We start from the raw sequence: 26,566 nt of genomic DNA on the forward strand, positions 1-26,566 counted from the left end.
CAGGTTAGTTAACCACAAGCTATTTTGCTTTTACTATGTTCTTTAGTGCTGTGCAAGTCTGCAAATTTTCCATAATAAAAAAGTTTACGAAATTGCTTCTCAATACATTTCTTAATCAGCTGTTGCTTTGCTATTTATCTACCACACAGTTCTTTCTTTAAACTCGAAATTATGTCACCAGGTTAAGCAAGAGCATAATTTGAGGGAAAGGGGGAGGTCCACACTATTTATCAAGACAAAAAATAACCATGGTTTCTAGTCAAATGTTTTAAACCAATCACAACAAAACTTTTTTTAAACAGCTGGGGAAATCTGAAAAAGGCCTGGATACTGGATGATATTTAAAAACTAATTTTGTTAGGTGTAAAAACGTGACCTTTCAAAGGTTCTTATCTGTTGGAGATAAATATCTAAATATTTAGGTGTGCAGTGATAAATCTATGAACAGCTTTAAAAGAATCAAGGAAAAACCTAGAGGGGGAGGGTGGACGAAACCTGACTGGCAAGAGGTTAACAATTGTTGATGCTGGTGATGGGCACGTGTGGTCCACTGATGATTCTACTTTTGCAGAAATTCCATAATAAAAAGTTGTAAAGAAATATTTTTTGAAGGCATTGGTTCATCAGTTATCACTTTTGCTCTTTACCTTCCACATAATCACAAAACTCAAGAAAATGCTTACTAAAAGAATAGGGAAAACCCAAAATGTTTGTCAATGGTTGTCCTCATTAAAGGCAACATTTCAAATAAACAAGCAAACAAATAGAACTAAAACAAGACTGGGTGCGGTGACTCACGCCTGTCATCTCAGCACTTTGGGAGGCTGAGGTGGGTGGATCACATGAGGCCAGAAGTTCGAGACCAGCCCAGCCACCATGGCAAAACCCCGTCTCTACTAAAAAATACAAAAATTAGCTGCGTGTGGTCCGAGCTCCTCAGGTGACTGAGGCACGACAATCCCTTGAACTCAGGAGAGGGAGGTTGCAGTAAGCTGAGACTGCACCACTGCACTTCAGCCTGAGCAACAGAGCGAGACCCTGTCCCAAAAAAAGAAAAAGAAGTATCTAAGACTGGCAATGAGAGGAGGTAAAGAGTCAAAATGTTACCCAAACAAGAGACAGGTTTACAAGACTGAGCTGCTCATGGTCCCTCAAAGCCCACACTACCCACACACAATCTTTTAAGATGTAAAGGAAACGAAGGGGCCCAGCAATATCCCCAGTGGCCTGTTAGTGGCCACACCAGTCCAGTTATCCAAAAGTTCTCATCTCTAATCTCAGTCTCTTCTGCAATGATTTAAAGCTCTCAACTCTTTGTGCCTGGCAGAGACAGAAAAACAACAAAACGTGCCCACTTACAATTACAAAGCACTACATCAGGAGAGAGCACTTTCAAGGAGAGCTGACCCCAAACTGCAGGCACCTGGATAAGCCCTGTCCCTCCCACACTCCACCTCTACTGCCCTGATGGAGGGAGGATAAAGGAGCCAGGACAGGGGTGTTTATGAAATTCCTACTATATGCCAGGTGTGAACCCACAGAGCTAGCCCATAGCCCTGCTGGAAGTATTGTCAGACCCATTTTACACCCAAAGAAACTGGTGAAGGCACTGGTCCAAGGTCATAAGGCTAGAAAGGAAGGAGACTAGGACTCATACCCAGGTCTCCCACTCTGACCACCTGGACAGAAGCAGCACCAATGCGGGGCCCCATATGATCTCCCCTCTCCGGTGGTGTATTATCTATTAAGCTTGACGTTTCAGTGAACCAGTTGCTCCTTTGGCCGTGCTTAAGTAAGCTTCACTGAAGCTGACAAGACTGACTCTGTAGACTGCAGATCCTGATAAGAAGCCGCAGTTTGATAAACTCTCTCCATGCCACCATCTGCACACCCACTTTGCCAAGCCCTCTCTCCATAGGGCATCCAAAGGCCTCACAATCCCTGTTCAACCCCTCCTTACCCCCCTAGTTCTGGAAGCCTCTGCAGATGTATCCAGCGTGGGTTCTTACCTGGATTATTTGCAAAGCCTTCTCGCCACCTGTGCACTTGGCTGGAAGCGCCACATGTCAAACTTTCATAAGCTAATCCTGGGCTCTGTTCATCTCTATTTGGAGATTGCTTTCCAACACACTTGAAATAAATGGGTTCAAAGTCATTAACGTTCCTCGTGCCTCAGACAAAAATACTCAAAATAAATGTTGGAGGGGAGTTTTCTGTCAATGGCCCCTTCCCTGCCAGCTAGGATCTACAAAAGGAGCCTCTTAATTGGAGAGCTTCTCCATATTGGCCAGGATTGGTCTTTTGCCAGCCAGTACCTCACACAACCACTTGGCCTCAGTCCCAAGGGATGCCATTTAACAGAAGCAGAGGACACACCCACTCTAGACAAAGTGACTTCAGTTAAGACCAACTCACTCTGCAACTCAGAAGCCCAGAGCTTTCTACTTTTGGCCTATAAGCTTGGAAGAGAACCATAAAAGGTATGTGAATGGAGAGGAGAGAAGGACAACTCAAACCCAGGGACACCAGCACACACTGGGCGGCCAAATGCCTGGTGAGTCCCCAGACCCAGGACCTTTGGAGTTAAGATGCTGCAGCAAAAACTCTGGTAACCCACAGCACCCTCCTTTATGCATAGTACATAGAATTTCTATGATCTCGTCACAGCAGCATCGCCCCTTGGGTCCTGGAAAGTCTTATGAGAGCCAAAACTGTGTTACTGAATTTAATTCTCATATTCTAGCATAGTGGCTGGTACACTGCAAATGTTTAAGAAATATCTGTATAATTAAGGTACCTAGCTGTGGTAGAAAAGATAATCCACAAACAACTCCCTTATGATCAATCATTATTAATGCATTTGTGACTTTTTTTCTCCTGTGACTCCTGCAATTAGATAAATGTCTATCTGGACATGTTTATCCTTGAAAATGGCCATTTGGGGTGACGGAAAAACTCACCTGAATAATCAAACTGTATACAGTAAGTCGTGTCATATGAACGCCATTCTCTCAAGATCTAACTCATTCCCCCTCTTCGCTCAACCTCACCCCTTCCAAGCTGGGTGATACATATCCCAGATCCCAATGGGGCTTCAGGAAATTAAGCCTGGGAAAAAATTCACCCTTTCTGACTTCATAGGACCAAATTTCTGTACTTCTTTTGTCAGTTTGCCATGTTATAAAATAGTATATGTAAAAAAATACTTTGAAACCTGCCCAACACTATGAACATATCAGGAACACATCTCATGAGTTATTTTACTATTCACTTGGTCTTCTCAACAAGACCGCAAACTCTTTGAAGGCACCGTGAGTCCCCACCACCAGTATGGTGGAGAAGTTGCACTTAGGAACAGGTGCTCTGCCAAGCCCTCCAGTAGCCAGGAACATTGGCTGTCCTCTTTCCACCTCAGCATTTCAGACTTCCCTGGGTCATTCAGTACTGTTTGTTGCCTGGTACACTTAAGCACAGCCAAAGGAGCAGCCGGTTCACTGAAACGTCAAACCCCTACCTCCAATCTAACTTTGCTTCTGGATCAGCATAACTTGGCTTAATTTTAACTATTGCCTGCAAGATCTGCAAAGGAATTCAAGGTCAGAGGGACATAGGTGAAAATGAGGGCCTAATATAAACATGAGTTAGCACAACATACCTTTCTGGTAAGCATAGCATATGAAAATCTGAGGGATCTATTGTCATGCAAGTGCAAAGACACTCAGCATATGGCCACAGCCAGGGAGCCCTGGCCGGAGCAGGCTATCAGAAACAGCATCAGAGCACAAGGGCACACACAGCCAGGGGCCCCTCTGGCTGCCAGAGGCCAGACCACTTCAGGCCACCCAGGGGTCTGTGGAAGGATGGGAATGGCCTAGAGATGGGGCCAAGACAGCAGCTCCGCCCCCACCTGGGGAGGCAGAATTGGCACAATCTGGTGTGGCAGGGGCTCTCCATGTGAGCCCAGGTTCCTGGCAGATCTCCTTTCCACCTGGTATTGCCAAGCAAAGCAGGTCTGAGGAACTCAGGGGCCTTCTCCCAGCTCTAAATGGCTGGGAACAAACTGCAGCCAATGGAACTGAGAATGAAAAAGGATAAGATATCCACACAGAGGAATCCAAATGTCTCAGGGCTGATGACTACACCTTAAGTCTTTGTAATTCTGTCAATTCCAAACGTTCCTTTATTTGTTTTGTTTCTGAGACAAGGCCTCACTCTGTCGCCCAGGCTGGAGTGCAGTGGCACAATCACGGCTACATGCAGCTTCAACCTCCCAGGCTCCGGAGATTCTACCACCTTAGCCTCCCAGGTAGCTGGGACTACAGGAGCACACCACCATGTCCAGTTAATTTTTTGTATAGATGGGGTTTTGCCACGTTGCCCAGGCTGGTCTTGAACTCCTAGGCTCAGCTTCCCAAAGTGCTGAGGTCACAGGCATGAGCCACCATGCCGGGCCTCAAGCATTCCTCTTTATAGCAAGTACTCATTTTTCACCTTTACTTTGCACCACGCAACACGAAGATGCGGAAAGGATAAGATGCAATTTCTGCTCTCAAGGAGCTCACAGTTCCAGGGCAGGCTTCTTAACCCATGGTTTAAAGGTTAGGAACACAGATCAAGACTCAGGCTTCTAGACTCATTAGCTGTGTGACCCTGAGCACTTTCTTACTTCTCTGTGCCTCAGTTTCCTCACCTGTAAAACACAGATAATAACAGAACCTAGCTCATGGGGTTGCTGCAAGGAATAAGTGAGTTAATACATATAAAGTGCTGAGAAAAGGCACGCAGTAAGCAGTACAGAGTGTCAACTGTCATAAGAAAGCATTATGTAGCATGAGCTTGTGCATATTAACCCACATGACATGATATTTAAAGGAACGCGATATATACCGTGAAGTTATAATTTACACACCCATGCACGTGTCTGTTTTCAGAGGATGACATCCGTAACGTTCAAGTTCTCAAAGAAGCAGAGCTGACAAAAAGCTGAGGGAGCGGGGCTACAGGAAGGGTTCATAAAAGTTACATTGACTTGTGCCTTCTTTTTAATCCAGCAAAGGGTAAAAGCTAAGCGGTGCTGTCCAACAGAACTTTCTGCAGTAACGGAAATATTCTCTATCTGCACTGTCCCAAAATAGTAGCCAGCCTCCACGTGTGGCTATTGAGCACTTGAAATGTGGCCTGCCAGGGTGAATCAACGAATTTTTGGCTTCATTTTAATTAATTTACATTTAAGCAGCTATGTGTGGCTAATGGCTATTATTTTGAACATCGCAGAGCTAGTCAGTCTAGGAAGAAAGAAGTCACAGGCAAAGACTAGATTATGCAATGATGCAAAACATTCCCTGATGTAATCAGAAATCATGAGTAGAACACCACCATGTACCCTGCAATTGTGAGTAGTGACGTGCACATACACTGAACCACAGCACAGAGAAGTCCAGATGCCGAAAGACAAGAAGGGCCAGGCCAGGCCGTGAAAAGCTTTGTGTGCTGTGGTCAGATTTGGCCTTGACACTGGAGACAGAAGAAATGTTCTGTACTAGCCAGGGTTCTCCAAAGAAACAGAACTGATAGGATGTTTATATAAACATTTATTATAAGGAATTGGCTTATGCAATTATGGAGGCTGGCAAGTTCAAAATCTGCAGAGTTCAAAATCTCCAAGTAGGCTGGAGACCCGGGAAAGAACTTCTATTGCAGTTCAAGACCAAAGGTCGTCTGCTGCAGAATTCCCTCTTGCTGGTGGGAGGGTCCCTCTTCTGCTCTATTCAGACCTTCAACTGATTGCATGAGGACCACCCACACTGGGGAGGGCAATCGCCTTTACTGAAGGTCCACTGATTTAAATGTTTATGTCATCCAAAAACACCCTCACAGTAACAATCAGAATTATATTTGACCACATATCTGGACACTGTAGCCCAGTCAAGTTGACACATAAAATTAACCATCACATGTACTAAATTTTTTGAGCAGGGCTATCAGCAGAACTGACTTTGGTAAGATAATTCAGCTGCGAGGCAGTGGGGAGGAATGGAGGTTCCAGGAGGCAGGAAGACCAGTTGAAAGGCTATTTCAGGCCGGGGGCAGTGGCTAACGCCTGTAATCCCAACACTTTGGGAGGCTGAAGTGAGTGGATCGCTTCAGCTCAGGAGTTCGAGACCAGCCTGTGGAACATGGTGAAAACCTGTCTCTACTAAAAATACAAAATTAGCCAGACTTGGTGGTGTACACCTGTAAGGTGAGGTGGGAGGACTGTTTGAGTCTGGAAGGCAGAGGTTGCAGTGAGCCGGGATTGCACCACTGCACTCCAGCCTAGGTGACAGAGTGACAGAGTGAGACACCCTGTCGCAAAAAAAAAAAAAAGAAAAAAAAAAAAAAAAAAAGACCATTTCAATGCTCTGGGTAAGACATGAGGGATTGCACCAAAAAAGTGACAATGAGAAATGACTCATTTAGTATCTGTTAAAGTATGAATGAATGGATTCTGTGACTTTACAAAACACACACTTTATGAGAAGCTAGCATTTCCTCACAAATCTCCAACATAATGTAGAATGGGTAAGGAGGTTTTCCATACAACATAAAGGGAGGGAAGTGATGTAGCAGACAGATACAGGTAGTTACTATAGATATGGAGATACAGGTAGATACAGAGATACAGGTAGTTACTGTATTCCCACGCTCAACAGAGTCTTATGCCTGCTCTGTGCGTAACATATGCCTACCTTTTACTCCTTCTAACTCACAGCCTTTCTAGAAGATAAACTATAGTACCAACATGGCAGTCTGTTAGCTGCTCCCAATATCCATTCCCCGCTTCGTCCTTAAAACAACCTTGCCTGGCTAGCTAAAAGACTCCAAGTCAAGCCTCCCTTGCAGCTACCTGTGACTACCTGACCAAGTTCTAGCAATGAATGGAAAATGTGTTGTCTGGGACTCCCAAGTAGACTCTTTAAAATAGAAGGGACATGTATCCCTTCCTCATTTCCTCCTTCTGTCCTGAAATGCAGATGTGATGGCTGGAGTTCCTGGAGCCATCTTCAACCACGAGGTGACGTGGAAGATTGGACTCAAATACCAGGATGTGAGCAGCAAACAGAACACTAGGTTTCAGATGACCATGAAATCACAGCACTAATTCCGGACTGCCTAATTTAGGTCTTCGGTTAGTTGAGAGACGGAATCCTTGTGTGTTTAGGCCACATTTTTGAGTTCTGTTGCTTACAATCAAACATAATTCCTAATTGATAGATGATACAGCTATTATTTTGTGCACAAAAAATGTAGATTTCAAAATTTCAGGCCACATACCTTCGTCCATATATTTTCCTATGGCCTTGGGTGTTGATATGTGGCTAGGCAGAAGAGGAGCCCACATAAACTAATACAGCACCTTACACCTCATGATTTCCTTCCAACAGCTGCTCTCAATAAAGGGCCCACTGCAAATACTTTCTGCCACCTTGGATGAGTGCCCAGGTCAGTGTGAAAACAGACACCCCCCCCTTCTCTATATAAGGAGAACCTTCACTAAGCTGGCCTTACCCTGAGATCAAGAGACTTAAACTCAAAGAATGTGAAAACCTCAAAAGATTTTGATGTGCCACTGCTTTTAGAAATAACACAAAGCACTTTCTCTGGGGTGTGGTGCTTTGACAAAGGGTTGGGGCATACACTTGGGGCTTACAGTGAATTGATGAGCAGAGGGCATCTTTTTGCTACTTCCATTTAAACCACTTCCTCAGGCTGGGCAGGATGGCTCACGCCTGTAATCCCAGCACTTTGGGATGCCAAGGCGGGCAGATCACTTGAGGTCAGGAGCTTGAGACCAGCCTGGCCAACATGACAAAACCCCGTCTCTACTAAAAATACAAAAATTAGGCTGGGCGCAGTGGCTCACGTCTGTAATCCCAGCACTTTCAGAGGCCAAGGCGGGCAGATCACGAGGTCAGGAGATGGAGACCATCCTGGCTAAACACAGTGAAACCCCATCTCTACCAAAAATACAAAAAATTAGCCGGGCATGGTGGCTCACATCTGTAATCCCAACTACTCGGGAGGCTGAGGCAGGAGAATTGCTTAAACCCGGGAGGCAGAGGTTGCAGTGAGCCGAGATTGCGCCACTGCAATCCAGCCTGGGCGACAGAGCGAGGCTCTGTCTCAAAAAAAAAAAAAGAAATATTAGCCAGGTATGGTGGCACACACCTGTAATCCCAGCTACTTGCGAGGCTGAGGTAGGAGAATCACTTGAACCTGGGAGGTGGAGCTTGCAGGTGTTCACTGTGTTCTTAAACTCCACAAGGTCATCCCACTGTGTAGAAATGAAAACTCCACCTACAGCCTGCACTTCCAAGCATTTCCCACTTGGTGTAAAGGGTGGTGTCCTGTCTCTCACATGTGGAGAGGTTCCTGCAGCATGACGAACCCCGAGTTGGGAATATGCAGTCCCACCAGGTTGGAAGCAGGGTATTCTAAGCTATGGGAATATTTGTAAGTCAGAACCACTTGAAGGCCCAGAGACCATAAATCTCTAAGTCTTATCAGTCATTTACTTCTCAGCATGAATAATTTCACCGCACTCCAGCCTGGGTGACAGAGCGAGACTCCACTTCAAAAAGAAAAGTAAAAATAAACCACTTCCCCAAAATGAAACCTACGAAGTAGGGCTTCCTCACTAGAGCCCATCATTGCCTTAACTGAAGCAAACAGGTGCTCCATCCTGTACGAGAAGGTAAACTCCCCCATGCCCACGAAAGTTTTAAATGGAAGAAACTAACAAATATCAAACTAATAAAGGCCATCAAGAATGGAGAAGGGGAAAGAACTGGTGGGAGGCAGAAACAGGAGGTGGCTGGAGGAGACAGGGGAAGACATAGCTGAGGAACCCACATTCTAGAAGATTCTTCAGAAGAGACCCAGTTGATGTGGCCTCCCATGAAGCCCTTCAGAATTCTACCAGGAGCTGACTAGCTCTCAGCAAAACCAAGCTAGTGAGGGTTGGTGGGGGACAGAAAAAAATCCTAGACCCAGCTCCTTATCTTAGAAACTCAATTTCGTCCCAGAACCGCCACGCTTGGGAGTAGCTAGAACAGCAGCGCGAGCATTTGCATGTTTTTAATATCACTCAGCTTTCCTGGCTGTGTTCACTTGTGCCCGCTCAAGGCTACAGGCTAAGGAATGACAAAGTGGGAGCCGGGGTCCCTGCACAGCTCCACATGCTGTGGATTCAGGAACCCCAAGACAGGGCAGCTGACCCCAAAACTACTTTCTCCCTCTGGCGGATCAACACTACAAATTCCCTTTTGGTAGGGCTGCCAGATTTAGCAAATAAAAGTACAGGCCTTCCAGTTAAATCTGAATTTCAGGTACACAGTTTTTTTAGCTTATGTACCAAATACGGCATAGAACAAATTTATACTTTAAAAAATAATCTGAAATTTAACTGAAATTCCTGTGTTCTATCTGCCAATCTTACTTCTGGCTTAAACTCCACAAGGTCATCCCACTGTGTAGAAATGAAAACTCCACCTACAACCCGCACTTCCAAGCATTTCCCACTTGGTGTAAAGGGTGGTGTCCTGTCTCTCACATGTGGAGAGGTTCCTGCAGCATGACGAACCCCGAGTTGGGAATATGCAGTCCCACCAGGTTGGAAGCAGGGTATTCCAAGCTATGGGAATAGTTGTGAGTCAGAACCACTTGAAGGCCCAGAGACCGTAAATCTCTAAGTCTTATCAGTCATTTACTTCTCAGCATGAATAATTTCATCAGATTCTTGAGGGTAGATTTTCATAGAAGTCACAACTGGGAGGGCTGGGGAAGAAGTGGAAAAGAAAGGAAGGAAAGCAGGGGCATCCTCTGAGTCAGGAAAGGAACAGAAGGTGCACCAAGAGTGCACAGCCATCTGGCCAGGGGCCCAAACCTCGTTGCCAAGCAACATAAAAAGGCCAGCCTGTGTCGATGAAACTCGTAGCAGAAATACAACCTATGGTCTGATTTCCTTTAACTGAAAAATTCATCACTCTACCACTCTTGCCAGGGAATGCCTGTGGTTTACAGAGGGGAAGGGGCTAACCACGTCCATGCAATCATTTTACTGAAAGCAGGGTACAGTTGAGAAGAAAGAAGGAAACATCTGAAGAGCATCGTGGTTTCAGGGAACCCAACTCCACACCCTGTTTCCCCTCTAACCACTATGCTGCGGTGACAAACCACACCTGTTAGCTTCAGAAAGAACACTGCCTGCCCGGCAGCACCAACTGGGGCTCAGCCATGCCTCTGTGAATAGCAAAGGAGACAAGAAAAAGGGAGTTGCCCATGACAAACCTCCCAAATGACAAGGTGATAGAGAGCAGCTCCTCCAGCCCAATGCTTCCTGGCTAAGACCTGCCTGCAAACAGTCCCCCATGCGGGCTTCCTGCCACCTGCCAGACGGAATGGGGTGGAATGCAAGTGGCCCATGGCACCACCAGAAAAGAAAACCTAGGCCAGGCGTGGTGGCTCACACCTGTAATCCCAGCACTTTGGGAGGCCGAGGCGGGCAGATCACCTGAGGTCGAGAGTTTGAGACCAGCCTGACCAACGTGGAGAAACCCTGTCTCTACTAAAAATACAAAATTAGCTGGGCGTGGTGGCGCATGCCTCTAATCAGCTACTCAGGAGGCTGAGGCAGGAAAATCGCTTGAACCCAGGAGGCGGAGGCTGCGGTGAGCCAAGATCGTGCCATCGCACTACAGCCTGCGCAACAACAGCGAAACTCTGTCTCAAAAAAAAAAAAGGAAAAAAGAAAAGAAACAAAAAGAAAAACTCAAGATCAGCAACACTGTCCCTGCTCCAGCCTCAGACACCTGAGGCAGAGCCAGCCAAGCAGCTGCTTCTTTCCCAGAATCTTCAGCCAAGACCGTCAGGCAGGATGCAGTCTTTCAGGCAAGAGAGAGTTAAGAGTCCACGCTCCGTTCTTGCCATAAATCTCCAGGAACTCTGCTTTGAGACAGATGCCCCGTCATTCCACTACGTGCCCTTACTTTGGGCAGCAGGAATGACGCAGTTCCCAGGAACTGGCCTGTGGCCACCCAGGGGGAATGTGACCAGGGCCACAGGGATGAACGTCACTGAGCCAGACCTCCTCACCCAAAGTCCCGTGGCAAGAAGTGCCCCCAGGCAGGCAAGTGGCTCTGTAGAAATGAAAGTGGGAAGAAGGAGGGCATGACAAAGCCACGCTGAAGTCCTAGCAGGAACAGGGCAACATGAGGGGAAAGCTCCCAAGGATTCCAGATTCTTGGAACAAGAGCTTCTCAGTTACCCCAGCCCAGAAGAGGCAGGGGCGCGCAGGGAAATAACTGCATGAATGAGCTCAAAAACTGCCTTTAGTCCTAAAAGCCTCTCTTTCCAAGGCTCTGGCTTCCTTACCCACGTTCATATCCACACCTCCACACTGACCCCTTCCCTCAGATCTCCGCTCTTCTGTCTTTACCAGCCAGCCTCCCTCTTGTGCTTCGGAGTGTGCAGTGTGCCTTTCCCCTCAAGCCTTCCTAATGGGCAGCATCCCCCGCCAATACACACACACAGTGACACTCCCTGGCTTCTTCCCTTTGCCATCTACATCAGAGCCACGTGGTTCAGCGCACTAACAAATAAGCCTCTCCGTGTGGCTCTTGGCAAATACAGTCAGTCCTCTTATTCACAGCTTCATATTTTTGAATTTACCTCCTTACTAAGCTTTATTTGTAACCCCAAAATCAACACTCGCAGGACTCTTGGGGCCATCCATCCACATGCACAGAGTGTGAAAAAATGAGCCACCTGATACATACGTTTCTGGCTGATGTCCAAAAAGAAGCTACTCTGCCTTCTTGTTTCGGCTCTCATACTGAAAACAAGTGTCCTTTCCTCGGTCCTTTTAGTGCTGTGTCTTTGACATTTTTGTGCTTTTTGTTGATGATTTTTCTCTATAAACTGGCCTCCAAGTATAGCAATTAAGTGCTTTCTAGTGCTCCTAAGTACAAGAAGGCTGTGATGTGCCTTATGGAGAAAATACTTGCATTAGACGAGCTTCGTTCAGGCAGAAGTTATACCACTGTTGGCTGTGAGTTCAGTGTTAATGAGTCAACAAAACGACACATGCAGAAAAAGGAAGAGGAAATTTGCCAATCTGAACATGAGTTCACTCTAGTTAAGTGCTAAAGTAACATCCGTTGTGCATGATGAAGCTATGGAAAAGATGAAAGTGCGGCTGGATTTGTGGATTCCATCTGGCACTAAGCCTGCGAGGTCACGAGAGATTAAAAAAGCAGAGTGGACAGCATCATCATGAGGCTAAGAGCCAAAGAAGTTTACCGTCACATCACCCAGAGTCAGGAGAACATTCAACCCTTTGCAGTTAGTGTTTTATTATCAAGACATATTGCATATAATTGATTATAAGAAACATACTAAATAAGGGGTCTTTAAACAGAAACACACATATAACAAAGTTATGTATTGATTGGCTGACAAAAATGTTGTGACCAGAGGCTCTTAGGAACCTATCCCTCTATTTCCCCTAGGAGCAAAACCTTGGTACTTGCCAATTCAGTGTCTGTGGCAACTTTATAGAATATGACTACCACAGATAATGAGAATTGATTGTATTTACCTCTGCCTTAGCACCACCTTCATGTAGATGGGGTTTGTGGAGGATACAGACCAACTGTATACTCCACAATGGCCAGCGCAGACAAAGGGGAGATGCTTTTCTTTGCCAATCCCCTGGCCTGCTATAATCCTCCCATAGTCTCACTCCATATCTCAAATGGAGAAGTCATATATATATGTGTGTGTGTGTGTGTGTGTGTGTGTGTAGGGGTGTGTATACACACACCCCTACACACACACACACACACACCCCTATCCAGGTCAGTAACAAAGATTCTACTTTTGCTCAAAACAGCCCATCCCACACCCTTTTATAAGACTGCCATGAGGGGAATGTCAGCTCCATAAGGACAGGATCTTTGTTCTACGCTTGATAAGTCAACAAGTGGCTACAACAACACCTGGCATACAATAGGTGCTCAGTCAATAGCTACTGAAGAAAAGAAAATAACAAATTTTTTAAAATCCCCACCCAGACACGTGAAGTAATAACCTACATTTGACATATCCTTGAGTTTATATCCCACCTTTGCAGAACATCAGCCTCTCCAGGCTCTCATCCTCTCATTCTCCACTTATGAAATGTTTTTCCTTTTTTTTTTTTTTTTTTTTTTTGAGACAGGGTCTCACCCTTTCACCCAGACTGGAGTGCAGTGGTACAATCACAGCTCCATGCAGCCTTGACTTTTCAGGCTCACGCAATCCTTCTGCCTCAGCCTCCTAAGTAGCTAGGACCACAAGCAAGCACCACCATGTCTGCTTTTTTTTTTTTAAAGAAATGGTGTCTCACCATGTTGCCCAGGGTGCTATTGAACTCCTGGGCTCAAGCAATCCTCCCACCTCAATCTCCCAAAGTGCCAGGATTACAGGCATGAGCCACCACTCCTGGTCATAGAAGGTTTTCTACAAACAAAATCAATGCCTAGAATTTCCCAATAAAGGACCACTATAATACTCTGTTCTTCTAGGATTAACATAATAGTTCAGAAGATTAATTGATACGCTTGACCCATTTCATTTCATTCGAAACACAATTCTCCATCCATTCAAGGCCCATGCCACACTATACCTTTGAGCATAGAGTGCTTTTGATCAGTCAAAAGGTAAGTCAGCTACTCCCTCCCTCATCATTTTCGATCCTCCAGCACATTCTGTCCTCACAAATAACTCACTATGCACTCAACCTACCTGGGCTCACTCTTATACACCTGGCACAATCTATCTTCCATAGCCCCCTCCCAGCCAGGAGAGAACAAATAGGTTCTTTGTGGTGGTGATCTTTTTTTTATTACGAGGCAGCACATTCACCAGATACTCAACATTTGGTAGAAAAATACATCTGGGATAATCTTACATTTGTTGGATCCAAATGCTTTACACGTACTAATTCAATCGCTGTAGTTAACTGCAAAAGTAGCTAGAATACTTTGCAGGTAGAGTTTATCGTTCCCAACTCTTGAATTTGGACTGGCCCCATGACTGACTTTAGCCCATAAGATGTTAATAAACATGAAACAAGCAGAGGCTTGAAAAGGGTTCACCCTTTTTGTTCCTGGAATCTCAACACTGTATGAAAATGACCAGGCTAGCCTGGTGGATGAAAGATACATGTGGCCCAGTCACCCCTGCTACCCTAGCTGACCACCAACCAACTGCTTGATAGACAAGGCCAAGATCAGCCAGCCGCCCTGCTAAACCACCAACTGATTGTAAATGTGAGAGATCAGCTCTAAGCCCAAGATCAGAAAAACTGGCCAACAAAACCATAAGCTAAATAAATGTCTTAAGCCATTAAGTTTTAGGGTGGTTTGTTTCATAGCAAAAGCTAACTGATAATACAACTTTTCTTTCTTTTTAAGAGACAGGGTCTCACCCTGTCCTCCAGGATGGAATGCAGTGGCACAATCATAGCTCACTGCACTCTGGAACTCCTGGGCTCAAGCAACCCTCCTGCCTCTGCCTCCTGAGTAGCCAGGAATACAGGCATGCACCACCATGCCTGGCTACTTTTTGTAGAGATGGGGGTCTCACTACGTTGCCTAGGCTGGCCTCAAACTCTTGGCTTCAAGCATTCCTCCTGCCTTGGCCTCCCAAAGTGCTGGGATTACAGGCCTGAGATCCCTCAACCAGCCAACTCCATTTTATGGATGAAAAAAAATTGAGGCACAGAGATTAGGTAACCTGCCAAAGGTCCCACAGCCTTTAAGAGGTGAGCCTACAAGTCACTCTACAAGTTTCAAATGCTTTTCCACTCCTTTAGAAAAGGACATCTCCTTTTCTAAAGGAGGTTATATGTAAGACATGGCCTTATATGGCCCCATAGGCACAAAACAGGCAACTTTCAGCACTAAATAACCCCCACTATTTTGCATTTATGCTGCCCATCAAGTTTGCAAAGTGCTCTGCTCTCTTCTGACACATTCTAACCATTCAAAAATAACAAGTGTTGCCCAACGTCCATGGATGAATAGATAAATAAAATGTGGTATATACATTCAGTGAAAGGAAATTCTGACACATGCTGTAACATGGATGAATGTTGAGGACATTATGCTAAGTGAAATAAGCCAGTAACGAAATGACAAATACTATATGATTCCTCAATACTTACATGAGGTACCTAGGGTAGTGAAATTCACAGAACTAGAAAACAGAAGTGGTGGTTGCCTGAGCTTGGGAGAGGCGGGGAATGGAGAGTTAGTGTTGAACGGGTACGGAGTTTCCGTCTGGGAAGATGCAAGGGTTCTAGAGGTGGATGGTGGTGAGCGCTGCACAGCAAGTGAATGTGCATCCACAGTGTGAATGTCTTAATGCCATTCTTAAGAACGGTTAAAATGGGGGCGAGGCAAAAAAGAAGAGTAAAAATGGTATATTTTGTGTTGTATGTACCTTACCACAATTTTCTTAAAGAGGAGAAAATAAGGGTTGGGACTGACAGCGATAAAATGACAGGTCCAAAGCCACTATTAGACCAGTCAGCACCCAGGGAGCCAGGTAAGCAAGATACACCCTGCTTTTCAGCGTCACTGAGTCACACGGGCTGTGCCCTCATCAGACGGCTCCCCCATCACATGCTGAAGGCCAGATGGGCTGGCAGATATGTCAAAGCAGATACGCCAAAGCTTAAAAACAAGCTTGGGCTCAAGGGCAAAAACTCTCAAATCAAAGCCAGTGCCCTGCCCCCAACCTGGCATAGAAAAACACACATCATGTTCTACCTCTGCTTGGCAGAATTTGGACTTGGTTTTCAAGATCACAGAACTGTATCTGACTCATTGGCTGGAAAATGAGCTCATATCAGGAAAAGTAAAATTGATGCAAATTTTTAATGAACCGGTACAATTTCTACCAGCCCAACATTAGATTTTTTTTTTTTTTTAAGTCAGGGTCTTGCTCTGTCACCCAGGCTGGAGTACAAGAGGCATCATGGCTCACTGCAGTCTTGAACTTCTGTGCTCAAGCAATCCTCCTGCTTCAGCCTCCTGAGGGCTGGGACCACAGGCACATATCACTATATCCACTGAATTTTATAATTTTTTTTATGTCATATAGAGACAAGATCTCACTATGTTTCTCAGGCTGAAATTACCATTCTTTGTAAACTCTTCACAGAAAATCAAGTGTAGGAGGTTTTTCCCTTTCAAGTACCCTCAACTGAAATGCTGAATAGATAGCCATGGATATTCCAGACATATAAAACCACCACTATACTATCTTATTTTTCTCCAAATAGCATATGTACTTTTATTTCAAAATATTCACAAAGTTAAGAAAAAGTACAGTACAGATAACTTTTTGCATTCAACCATTTGAGTGAGGACCTGATGCTCCATCACCCCCCAAATACTTTTTGTAGTTGCTATTTGCTACATGTAAGGACTGTCTCTCACATAATAATAATGTAACCATCAAAAGTAGAAAACGCATTGACACATGACTACCATGTAATTATCATGATTTCTTTTAAAAAAAAAATGGGATATAAATAGTAAGAGAAGGTACTAGGACTTATTTTCTTCTTTTTGTCTATTTTCTAAATTTTCTACAATAAATTCTCCTTTTTTAACGAAGCCGAAACCCAAGCTCATGCTGGGATTCCGCTGTCAAACGCACTATCTCACTTAAATCCTAAGGCCCCCCTGAGATAGCCAGGGCTGTTCCCTTGACTACCAGCATTTCATGAATGAGGACGCAGGGACCCTGAGGTTGCAGAGCCTCCTGAGTTGAAGTAGAAGGAACTGCTATCTGAAGGAGTCTCTCAGGCACCATTCCCTGCTGTACATAGCCAGAGAGGTTTGTAAATATAAAAAGGAAGGGGGTGGGGACAAGAACAGAGGAAGAAAACAGGAAGCCCCACTTGGCAGCAGCTGGAGATGGACATCGCCCCCCTCACCATCAGGAAGGTGAGAGGAACATTCGCACACAAAACAAGCTCATCCATCTGGCCTGAGCAGCCCGTCCTCCACAGAGATGAAACGTGACATCCATGCCCTGCCTCAGCCTTTGAACATCCTTCCAGTTCCTTCGCTATTGACCAACAAGGTCCCTTGGGGTTGAGGGGTAGGAGTTAGGTTAGGAATCTAACCTTTTCTACCCTGCTTCTTCCTGCCCACCTGCAAGAAGGAAGGAGATTACGGGGAGGGCTTGCAGGCATAAAGCCAGGCAGGACGCTCTCAACATTCATCTTCATCTTCGGCTCTGCCCATTAAGAGTGACTCACTCATCCCCAGGACCTGGGCATCATCCGATTCGACCAGATGACTCAGTGCCTTGCCCAAGGGACTCAGTAATTGTCCTATTGTCCTCACTGGCCAAGAGAAGGGATGAAGAGATGGAGAGGCGCCACCATCCACTGCTTCCCAACAGACTAGGAGCCTCCCAGCCAGCTCCCTCCTACCTCTTTTGCCATCAAAGAAGATTTGGGGTGCAGAAGAACAGGGAGTGGTGTGAAATCCGCTTCAGGATGTGTCACAGCCAGCTGGGGACCCACCTGCTAAATGGGATTTGAGTGAACCCAACCCAGACAAGGCTGGATTTGCCAGTCATGCCACTCTCCTTCTGCTTACCTAGCTACCGGGTGGGAAAGAGGCTGTAAGTAAAGGAGCAACGGAGAGGAAAAGCTCATGACTTCAAGGGAGGGCAGGGGAGGAACCTCTGGTCTGTTGGCGGCTCCCCAACATCATTCACTAGTTTGTTCATTTATTGATTTATACACTATTTGAGCACCTTCTGTATACTGGCACTGCAGACCTGGTAAGGAGCCAAACGAATGAAACTCTCTGCCCTTGTGGAGCTTCACTTACTGTAAACAAGTAAATTATAACAGGTCAGATGGGGAGAAGGCCCACAGGGAAAAAGGGAAGCAAGGCATGGGGGCTGGGGCTGGCAGGGATGGTGGGCTGGGAATTACCATTTTAAATGTTAGCCTGAGAAGGCCTCACGGATAAAGGGACATTTGAGCAGAAACCTGAAGGAGATGAGGAATCGCGCTATGAAAATACCAGGGTTAGGACACCACCAAACAGAGGAAAAGGCAAGTCCAAAGACCTGAGGCGGGAGCACGTTTCACATCAGCACAGCCAAGGGAGCGACCTGAATCAGAGGACCAGCCTCGAGAAACCCTGACACAAAGCCCCCTAGAGCCATCTCTGCCCCTACACCTGAACTCGGGGACCAGGCAAGGGAAACTTAAGGTAGAGAAGCCGCTTCCGCGACTCCAGCGGGATGCTTTAACAGAGCATCCTTCAATCATTCTGCAGCATGGGCACATGGCCTGCTTTTAATAGACACGCGTGGGCTAAATGGCATCACAGAACCATAAATCCCCGTGTTAAAGACTTTCAGGAAAGGAGGTTTTCTGAATTCCTCAATATTTATCCAATGTTTAAATTAAATCCTTAGAAGCTTCTCCTCAAACCTAACCTGAACCCTCCATACTTCTGTTTCAGGTCAAGAATGATATAACCTCGGCCTACAGTGGATAGGACACATCCTCAACTTGGGGGGCATCTCAAAGATTGATGCAACATGGACACTTTGGAGGGGGAATGCCTCTGGGTGCTGGAATCTGTGGGAATTGGAAAGTCCTTTTTAGAGAAGGGTTTCTTCTCCCGGGAACGCTAGAAGCCTGGGCGGGGCCCAGCTGGAAGTGGAGAAAGGGAGTGGCTGCTGCTCAAGGCTTGTACAGACCAACGAGCCATCAGAACTTTGAAGTGTACAGTCCAGTGCACCAGGCCAGGGAAGGAAGAAGGGTTTCAGGCAGCCACTCTGTCTAGGAATAAAGGCAACATATCTGGCAAGGTCCAACCAGAAACTTCAGCTCAGGGTTCGGAGCACAAAACCCAAACACACAGATAGGATCCTGGTAGAACTCCCAAAGCAACAAGGGGCTCCCTTGAAGAGAAATTTGAGAGATGCATGGAGATAGGGAAAAGAAGAGGAATGGTTAAGTCCTGGCCTCATTCTCTATGGGTCTATCTTAATATATTCCTAGATTTCTGGGACTTAATTTCCAAAGGGTCCATCCTACTGATATCTCCCCTACAGTACACAACATGCTGTGCACATACACAGTAGGTGCTCAGAAACTTTGCGTTGTTGTTGTTAATTTTTTCTTTTTTTTTTTTTTTTTTTTGTTTCTGAGACATACTTGTGCTCTGTCGCCCAGGCTGGAGTGCAGTGGCACAATCTCAGCTCACTGCAACCTCCACCTCCTAGGTTCAAGCGATTCTCATGCCTCTGCCTCCCGAGTAGCTGGGATTACAGGCGCCCACCACCACACCCGGTTAATTGTTGTATGTTTAGAAGAGAGGGGTTTCAACATGTTGGCCAGGCTGATCCCGAACTCCTGACCTCAAGTGATCTGCCCACCAAGTGATCAGCTTCCAAGAGTGCTGGGATTACGGACGTGAGCCACCATGCCCAGCCTCACTAAACATCTTCTTACAAGTGGACACTTTTGAAGGCAGCATCCTCTATCGTGTCATCAACACACCATAGGGACAGCACTGGGTCATTCGCTAGTGAACTACAATTTGGACGAACTGCTTAGATCTTCTTGGGAAATCTGAACTCTCATCTCAAGAGGCATCACAGGGTTGGTGATTCACATTAGCTCTCTAATTGGGAAGCCCAAGCGGGCTGAGGAAGGTGAACACAGGCCCCCAGCCCAGGGCCTGCCACACAGCAGGTACCAGTAACTATTGGGGGCTCTTTACCTTCCCCGTTCACAGGGCGTGGCTATCAGAGGCTGCAGGTGACACAAGTGGCACATCACGTCACACAGCAGCCAAAGGAAGACCAACTCCTAAACCAGAACCCATTTCCACGCAGCCCCCAGCAATCGCCTGATCACAGCTCCCCTCCGCCACTCCCTTTCCAGTCTGTTTCACCGCTTCTTATTTGGGCTCTCAGGACAAAGAACCAAAGTTTCAGCAGGACGATGGCCACGGAAGTCAGAATCCGCTAAGGAGTGTATAAGAATTCACCTAGCTAAACACTCCCAAGAGTGAGGCGAACACGAGGGAGGAAGCGCATCTTCCTACCGCTGCCTGACAGGTTGTCATTAGGAGTGGAGGAGGAACACGTTCTGGACATGTCCCCATAAGCACACCCAGCCCCAGCTCAGGGAGCACCCACTTGCAGGGTCATCCAAATGCCAGCACTCACACCCTATTAATAGTGTCGAGCACTGAAATGAAGCAGACTGCGGTGGGGTGGGTCACTGCAGATAAGACATATAGGACTCAAGCTCCTAGCCTTCAGCAAGAGATACAGAGTCAAAGGCACCCTCAAAACTGAGGGGTAGGGAGGCTTGAGGGAGTGGAGACATCTATGGGGCTATCTTACCTGCCTCGCCACCCTCCGTGCCTCCCAGTAGGGCTTGGAGTCTTCCACAGCTTTGCCAATTTTCTTCACCAGTTCGTCCAGTTTCACCGTTGCTTCAACCAGAACAGAGCGGAACTTCTGACGAGCATCCTGCAGCCAGGGGAAACCGAGGAAACACAGTTCAGGCTTAAGAAGGGATCTGCAAACACCTACTGGACCTAGACAAAAACACCAACAAAGGACTTTACCCAACACACAGACCTCTAAAGTAGCACCTTTGTAAGACAGTGTCTAGAGCAGCACCGCCCAAAAGAGCTTCCTGCCACGGCGGAAACGTCCCATGCTCTGCACTGTGCAGTGCGGCGGCCACCAACCACGTGTGGCTACCGAGCGCTTGGAACTGGCTGGTGTGACTGAGGAAAGGAGTTTTTAGTTTATTTAATTTTAATCAGGCCAGGCGTGTTAGCTCAAGCCTGTAATCCCAGCACTTTGGGAGGCCTAGGCAGGCGGATCACTTGAGGTCAGGAGTTGGATACCAGCCTGGCCAACATGGCAAAACCCCATCTCTACTAAAAATACAAAAATTAGCCAGGCGTGGTGTCAGGCACCTGTAGTCCCAACCACTCAGAAGGCTGGGGCACAAGAATCTCTTGAACCCAGGAGACAGAGCTTGTGGTGAGCAGAGATCATGCCCCTGCACTCCAGCCTGGGTGACAAAGCACAACTCTGTCTCAAAAAAAAAAAAAGTTTAGTGAGCAACAACGCAAAGTTTCTGAGCACCTACTGTGTATGTGCACAGCACGTTGTGCACTGTGGGGAGATATCGGTAGGATGGACTCTTTAGAAATTAAGCCTGTCTCTGCTAAAAATACAAAAATTAGTCGGGCACAGTGGGGGGGCACCTGTAATCTCAGCTACTCAGGAGGCTGAGGCAGGACAATCATTTGAATCAGGAGGCAGAGCTTGCAGTGAGCCGAGATCGTGCCACCGCACTCCAGCCTGGGTGACAGAGTGAGACACTGTCTCAAAAAAAAAATAATAATTCATTCACTATATTTAAAATTTTTTAATTAACATGGCTAACAACTACTATATTGGATAGCATGGTATAGATTAAAAAGCTTTGTCCAGGACCTCTGGACAGCATGTTGTCAAAGCTCAGGATTTTAATCAGAGACATGGATTCAACGCTGACTAAACATCTTTCTGGGGAAGAATGTCCAGCCGCCTCCGGCAGCTTCAGTCCAAATGATGCCGTCAACGTTAAACACTGAGTGCACATTTATTTATTTATTTACCACATGCCAGACCTGGTGCTGGGCCTTAGGCATGGCCCTGTCTCCAGGGCACTTACAGCCTGGTGGGTGAGGTAGGTATTACAGCCCATTCCAGAAAAGTCAGCGACAAGGTAGGAATGGTCCAGGCGCCATGGAACTCAGCAGGGAAGAATGGCACCAGACCATGTATCAGAGGGAGAGTCACAGGAAACTTCCAGAGGAGTACAAAAGTCCAAAGCATGAATAGGAATTTGGGGGAGGGAAAGAAAATACTGAGTCCCAAGCAGGCAGCAGAGCCTGTGTCCAGATAAGAGGGGAATGGGAACAGCATGGTGTTTGCAAGAAACCAAAGGAGGCCGGAGGTCTGGAATGTGGAGAATGGCAAGAGATAAGGGGTGGCCATCCATCCTGGCGACAGCAACTAGTAACTTGGACCTTGACAGGAGTTAGGAAGGCAAAGGAGGACTGTGTAAGGCTTAATCATGTTGTAAAAGTCAAGAAACCAGATCCAAGAGGTATGAGAGAAAAAAAAAAAAAAGTTAAATAAGTTAGTCCCAGGTCTAGGAAGACCTATTAGGAGGGATCAGGTCAGTGACTCAAACCCCACATCCCCTCTACCTCTCCCTCAGTCATCTGCCTGACAAAGCCACACCTAGGGGAGGGAGGGACACATGCATAAGTTTTAAAAAAATGGGAAATGGAGGCCAGGCACGGTGGATCACGCCTGTAATCCCAGCACTTTGGGAGGCCAAGGCGGCTGGATCACCTGAGGTCAAGAGTTCGAGACCAGCCTGACCAACACGGAGAAACCCCATCTCTACTAAAAATACAAAATTAGCTGGGCATGGTGGCACATGCCTGAAATCCTCAGCCTCAGGAGACTGAGGCAGGAGAATCGCTTGAACCTGGGAGGCAGAGGTTGCAGTGAGCCGAGATTGCTCCATTGCACTCCATCCTGGACAACAAGAGCTAAACTCTGTCTCAAAAAAAAAAAAAAAAAAGGAAAATGGCCAGGCACAGTGGCTCACACCTGTATTCCCAACACTTTGGGAGGCCCAGGTGGGAGGATCACTTGAGCCCAGGAGTTCAAGACCAGGCTGAAGGATATAGTAAGACCCTGTCTCTATAAAACACAAAACTAGTGGCCAGGTGCGGTGGCTCACACCTGTAATCCCAGCACTTTGGGAGGCCGACACGGGCAGTTCATGAGGTCAGGAGATCGAGACCATCCTGGCTAACAAGGTGAAACCGTTTCCACTAAAAATACAAAAAAATTAGCCGGGCGTGATGGCCGACGCCTGTCGTTCCAGCTCCTTGGGAGGCTGAAGCAGGAAAATGGCATGAACCCAGGAGGCAGAGCTTGCAAGTGAGCCAAGATGGCGCCACTGCACTCCAGCCTGGGCAACAGAGTGAGACTCCATCTCAAAAAAAAAAAAAAAAAAAAAAAAACCTAGCTGGGCATGGTGGCCTGTGCCTACGGCCAGGGTGGGAAGATCGCTTAAGCCCAGAAGGTTGAGGCCACAGTGAGACGAGATCACACCACTGTATTCCAGCCTGGACGACAGACCCTGTCTCAAAACAAAAAGAAAAGAAAAGAAAAGAAAAGGGGAAGTGGATACTCCAAAGGAACAACACATGATCACGAGCTATGAGGCTGGCGACTCAACACCCACCTGCTGGTAAAACACGTATTCTATTGGCTAGAGGGGCCTGCCTCACAAGTAACTATCGGAAAAATGTTATTTTATTTTTTTTGAGAGAGTCTTGCTCTGTCACCCAGGCTGGAAGGCAGTGGCGTGATCTCGGCTCACTGTAACCTCTGGCTCCCGGGTACAAGCAATTCTTGTGCCTCAGCCTCCCAAGTAGCTGGAACTACAGGTGTGCACCACCACGCCCAGCTAATTTTTTTTTCCATATTTTTAGTAGAGATGAGGTGTCACATGTTGTCCAGGCTGGTCTCAAACTCCTGGCCTCAAGTAATCTACCTGCCTAGGCCTCCCAAGATGCTGGGATTACAGGTGTGAGCCACTGTACCTAACCAAAATTTTATTTCTAAACATGCAATTGCAGGGGTCTCATGGGGGGAGAGGAGGCTCTGATCAGTTCTAATGCATCCCGTCATCCCAAGCTGCGGGCTTGCTAGATGGGTTTGAACATGCCGCCGGTATTCCAAAATATGAGGGTAAAAGCTCTACCTCCCATGGGAGCGCCTCAGCTCCCGAGGCTGGATCCCACATCCAACACAGGCTTTGCCCCCTTTCCCCTGGTTCTGTGCCATCATCATCATCCTGATTTCCTCTGCGTTCTCCCTTATCAGACCAGGCTCAGGGTCATCCGCTGCAGCTTCTACAGGCAGAAAACAAGACTAGCCTTGTTCTCGGGGGAAGTGCCCAGGGAATGGAGAAGCCCCACAGAGCTTCTACAGGACTTGGTTTCCAGCAAGTGGGAAGCAGCATGCTGTCAAAGCCCAGGATTTTAATCAGAAACAGATTCGATGCTGACTAAAGTTCCTTCTGCAAGGCCCTAAGCAGGGCCTTCTCTATGAACCATACCTATAAAATTGTTACTTTCCATCCCATAGGGAGGGCTCTTAGAAGGAATCAAGGAGAATACAAATGTAAAACATTTATTGAGCACACAGTCAGTGCTCAATAAATGTATACAATTTTTCCTCCTGGCATAAAAAGAGACCCCGAGACCCTATTAAAAACTACCCAGGGAGTTTCCCGGAGACAAGGGCACGGCGGACATAATAACCTGTTACACTGTGCAGGCAGCCGCTTTGCAAGATGCACTCGCATGCATGACCGCATCCTCACGGTCACCTCCCTGGTGGTGGGCAGTGCCAGTGCTATCCACATTAACACCACTAAGAAAACTGAGGGCCAGATTGGTCAGCGTGTGGCCTGCAGCAGGTCACATCATCCCCCACGCCTACTCTGTTAAATGAGGACTGGGCCCCAAAGCAGTGGCCTATGGGCCAGTAAGCTTAGTGCATTTGCTGTGCAGTAAATGTCAGGGAAAATTCACATTAAAAAAAAAAAAGTGAATTCTCAAATTTTTAGTTTAAAGAAAGAAAAATAGCTAGGAGTAGAGCAGAAGGTGCCCCCTTAGGCAGGGGTTACCCTCCTCTCCAGTCCCTATCACTCTGGTGCCTGAATCACTCATTCAGGTTCCCTGCCCAGCAGCTAAAGACATCTGATCCGCCAAGAGCTCTTTAGGGCACTGGTGAATACAACCCACCAACACTGCCTTTGTGGAGAAAGAAGGATGGATACAGGGCACAGACTGACTGACTGCTATGTGGCAGGCACTACTGTCAGGGCTTAAACCCCACCAATTTGTGCAGTCGCTAACAATCTTAACAGGTAGGTGCCATTGTTGTTATCCACATTTGACAAACGAGGAAATAGAGGCAAGGAGAAGAAAGGTAACTTGCCCAAGGTCATAGAGCTGGAAAATGACAGAGCAACAATTAAAGTCAAGCAGTGCTAAGACTACTTATACACACTGAGCAACAGACACACGGCTGAGAAGGCCACCCAACCCAAGTCAGACGTGAAGAAAGGGGATTCCACCAGACAGAGAAGGGGGTCATTCGACCCTCCAGCATGGACAGGCTGGCCTGGTAGGGGCTGGAGCCAGGAAGCCTCCTGGGCCATATAAAGGCATCTGAACTTCATCCCTTGAGCAATGGGAGACCATGACATGGTGGGGGGAAGGGGAGATTACTTCTTGTTTCTTTGTTTGCAGAAGATTTTCTGGTGCTAGTTCATCACTGAAATCCTGTGTCCCTCTGCTATTCTCTATTTGCCATTTCTCTTCCTTTGGCCATCAATCATATCTCAAAATTGAACCTTTTAACCTGGTTCTGTGTGGTGGCTTTTCTTCCCATAGGGTTACTTAAGTCTCAAGTAATTTATTTCCAATGCACCCTTTGTCAGAAATAATTAAAGAATGCATTCTACCACAAAAAGGAAACATAATCATAGTTTACTAGATGTCTCAACTGTGAATAGCACTTACCTAGCTGCAATAAGGTAATCAAATACTGACCACCATGGATTCTGTTGAGAGGACAGGAGATAGGAAAAGTACGAGACAGTGGGCGAAAAGAGACAAAACCTCATCTTCCACAGCAGGATGTCAACAGATAGTCACCCAAACGAAAAAAATCAAGTAGTTGTCACACAGTACATACTACTTGGTCATAGAAGTAAATACCTCCATCAGCTAAAATATATTAAACTAATATAGTTAACTGTCTAGGGGAGGAAAAACAGGGGTAGGGTGGGCGAATGGGATAGTATAGGGCTTTTTGTTTGCTTTATTTTGTGTTTTTGTTTTTTGGGGGGTTTTTGGGTTTTCATTTTCACCTGCTCTTAGCCGAAAGACTGAGAAGCGATGGCGTTTTTGTTTTCTTAAGAGACAGAGTCCTGCTGTGAGGCCCAGGCTGGAGTGTGGTGGCTATTCACAGGCATGATCATATCACACTGTGGCTTCAAACTCCCAGGCTCAAGGGATCCTCCTGCCCCTCCCAAGTAGTTGGGACTACAGGTGTAGAACACCCTGCCTGGATTTTTGTTTTCAACTGTAAAATACCATAGATTTTTCTAAGCAAGGGCATGACCTGATCAAATTTAGGTTTTACAAAATTGTTACCTGGGTGCAGAGTATGTTAAAAGACCCCTCGGGTGATTCTGATGGGCAGGTTCAGGGCCCGCCAGTCTGACTGATGCCCTTTTTGTGACTATCTGTGTTAAGTGTGTGACCATCAAAGGGTATTAAACCCAGAAGACTCGATTTGACATCAGCGTTTCCTTCTA

At 46.5% G+C, this 26,566-nt stretch overlaps 1 protein-coding gene across 5 annotated transcripts in view; it reads right to left on the reverse strand.

Annotated features, from left to right (window-relative positions):
- SH3BP5 (SH3 domain binding protein 5) overlaps positions 1-26,566 on the reverse strand; it is a 76,802-nt gene that overhangs the window by 26,014 nt on the left and 24,222 nt on the right. For all 5 annotated transcript variants that reach the window (XM_021934878.2, XM_021934875.2, XM_003895133.4 and 2 more), the window contains exon 3: positions 20,485-20,613. In XM_021934878.2, coding sequence (XP_021790570.1) covers positions 20,485-20,613 — 129 coding nt within the window. The remainder of the gene's footprint in view (positions 1-20,484; positions 20,614-26,566) is intronic.

The sequence above is a fragment of the Papio anubis genome, chromosome 2, assembly GCF_008728515.1.
Source record: "Papio anubis isolate 15944 chromosome 2, Panubis1.0, whole genome shotgun sequence".
Lineage (NCBI taxonomy): Eukaryota > Metazoa > Chordata > Mammalia > Primates > Cercopithecidae > Papio > Papio anubis.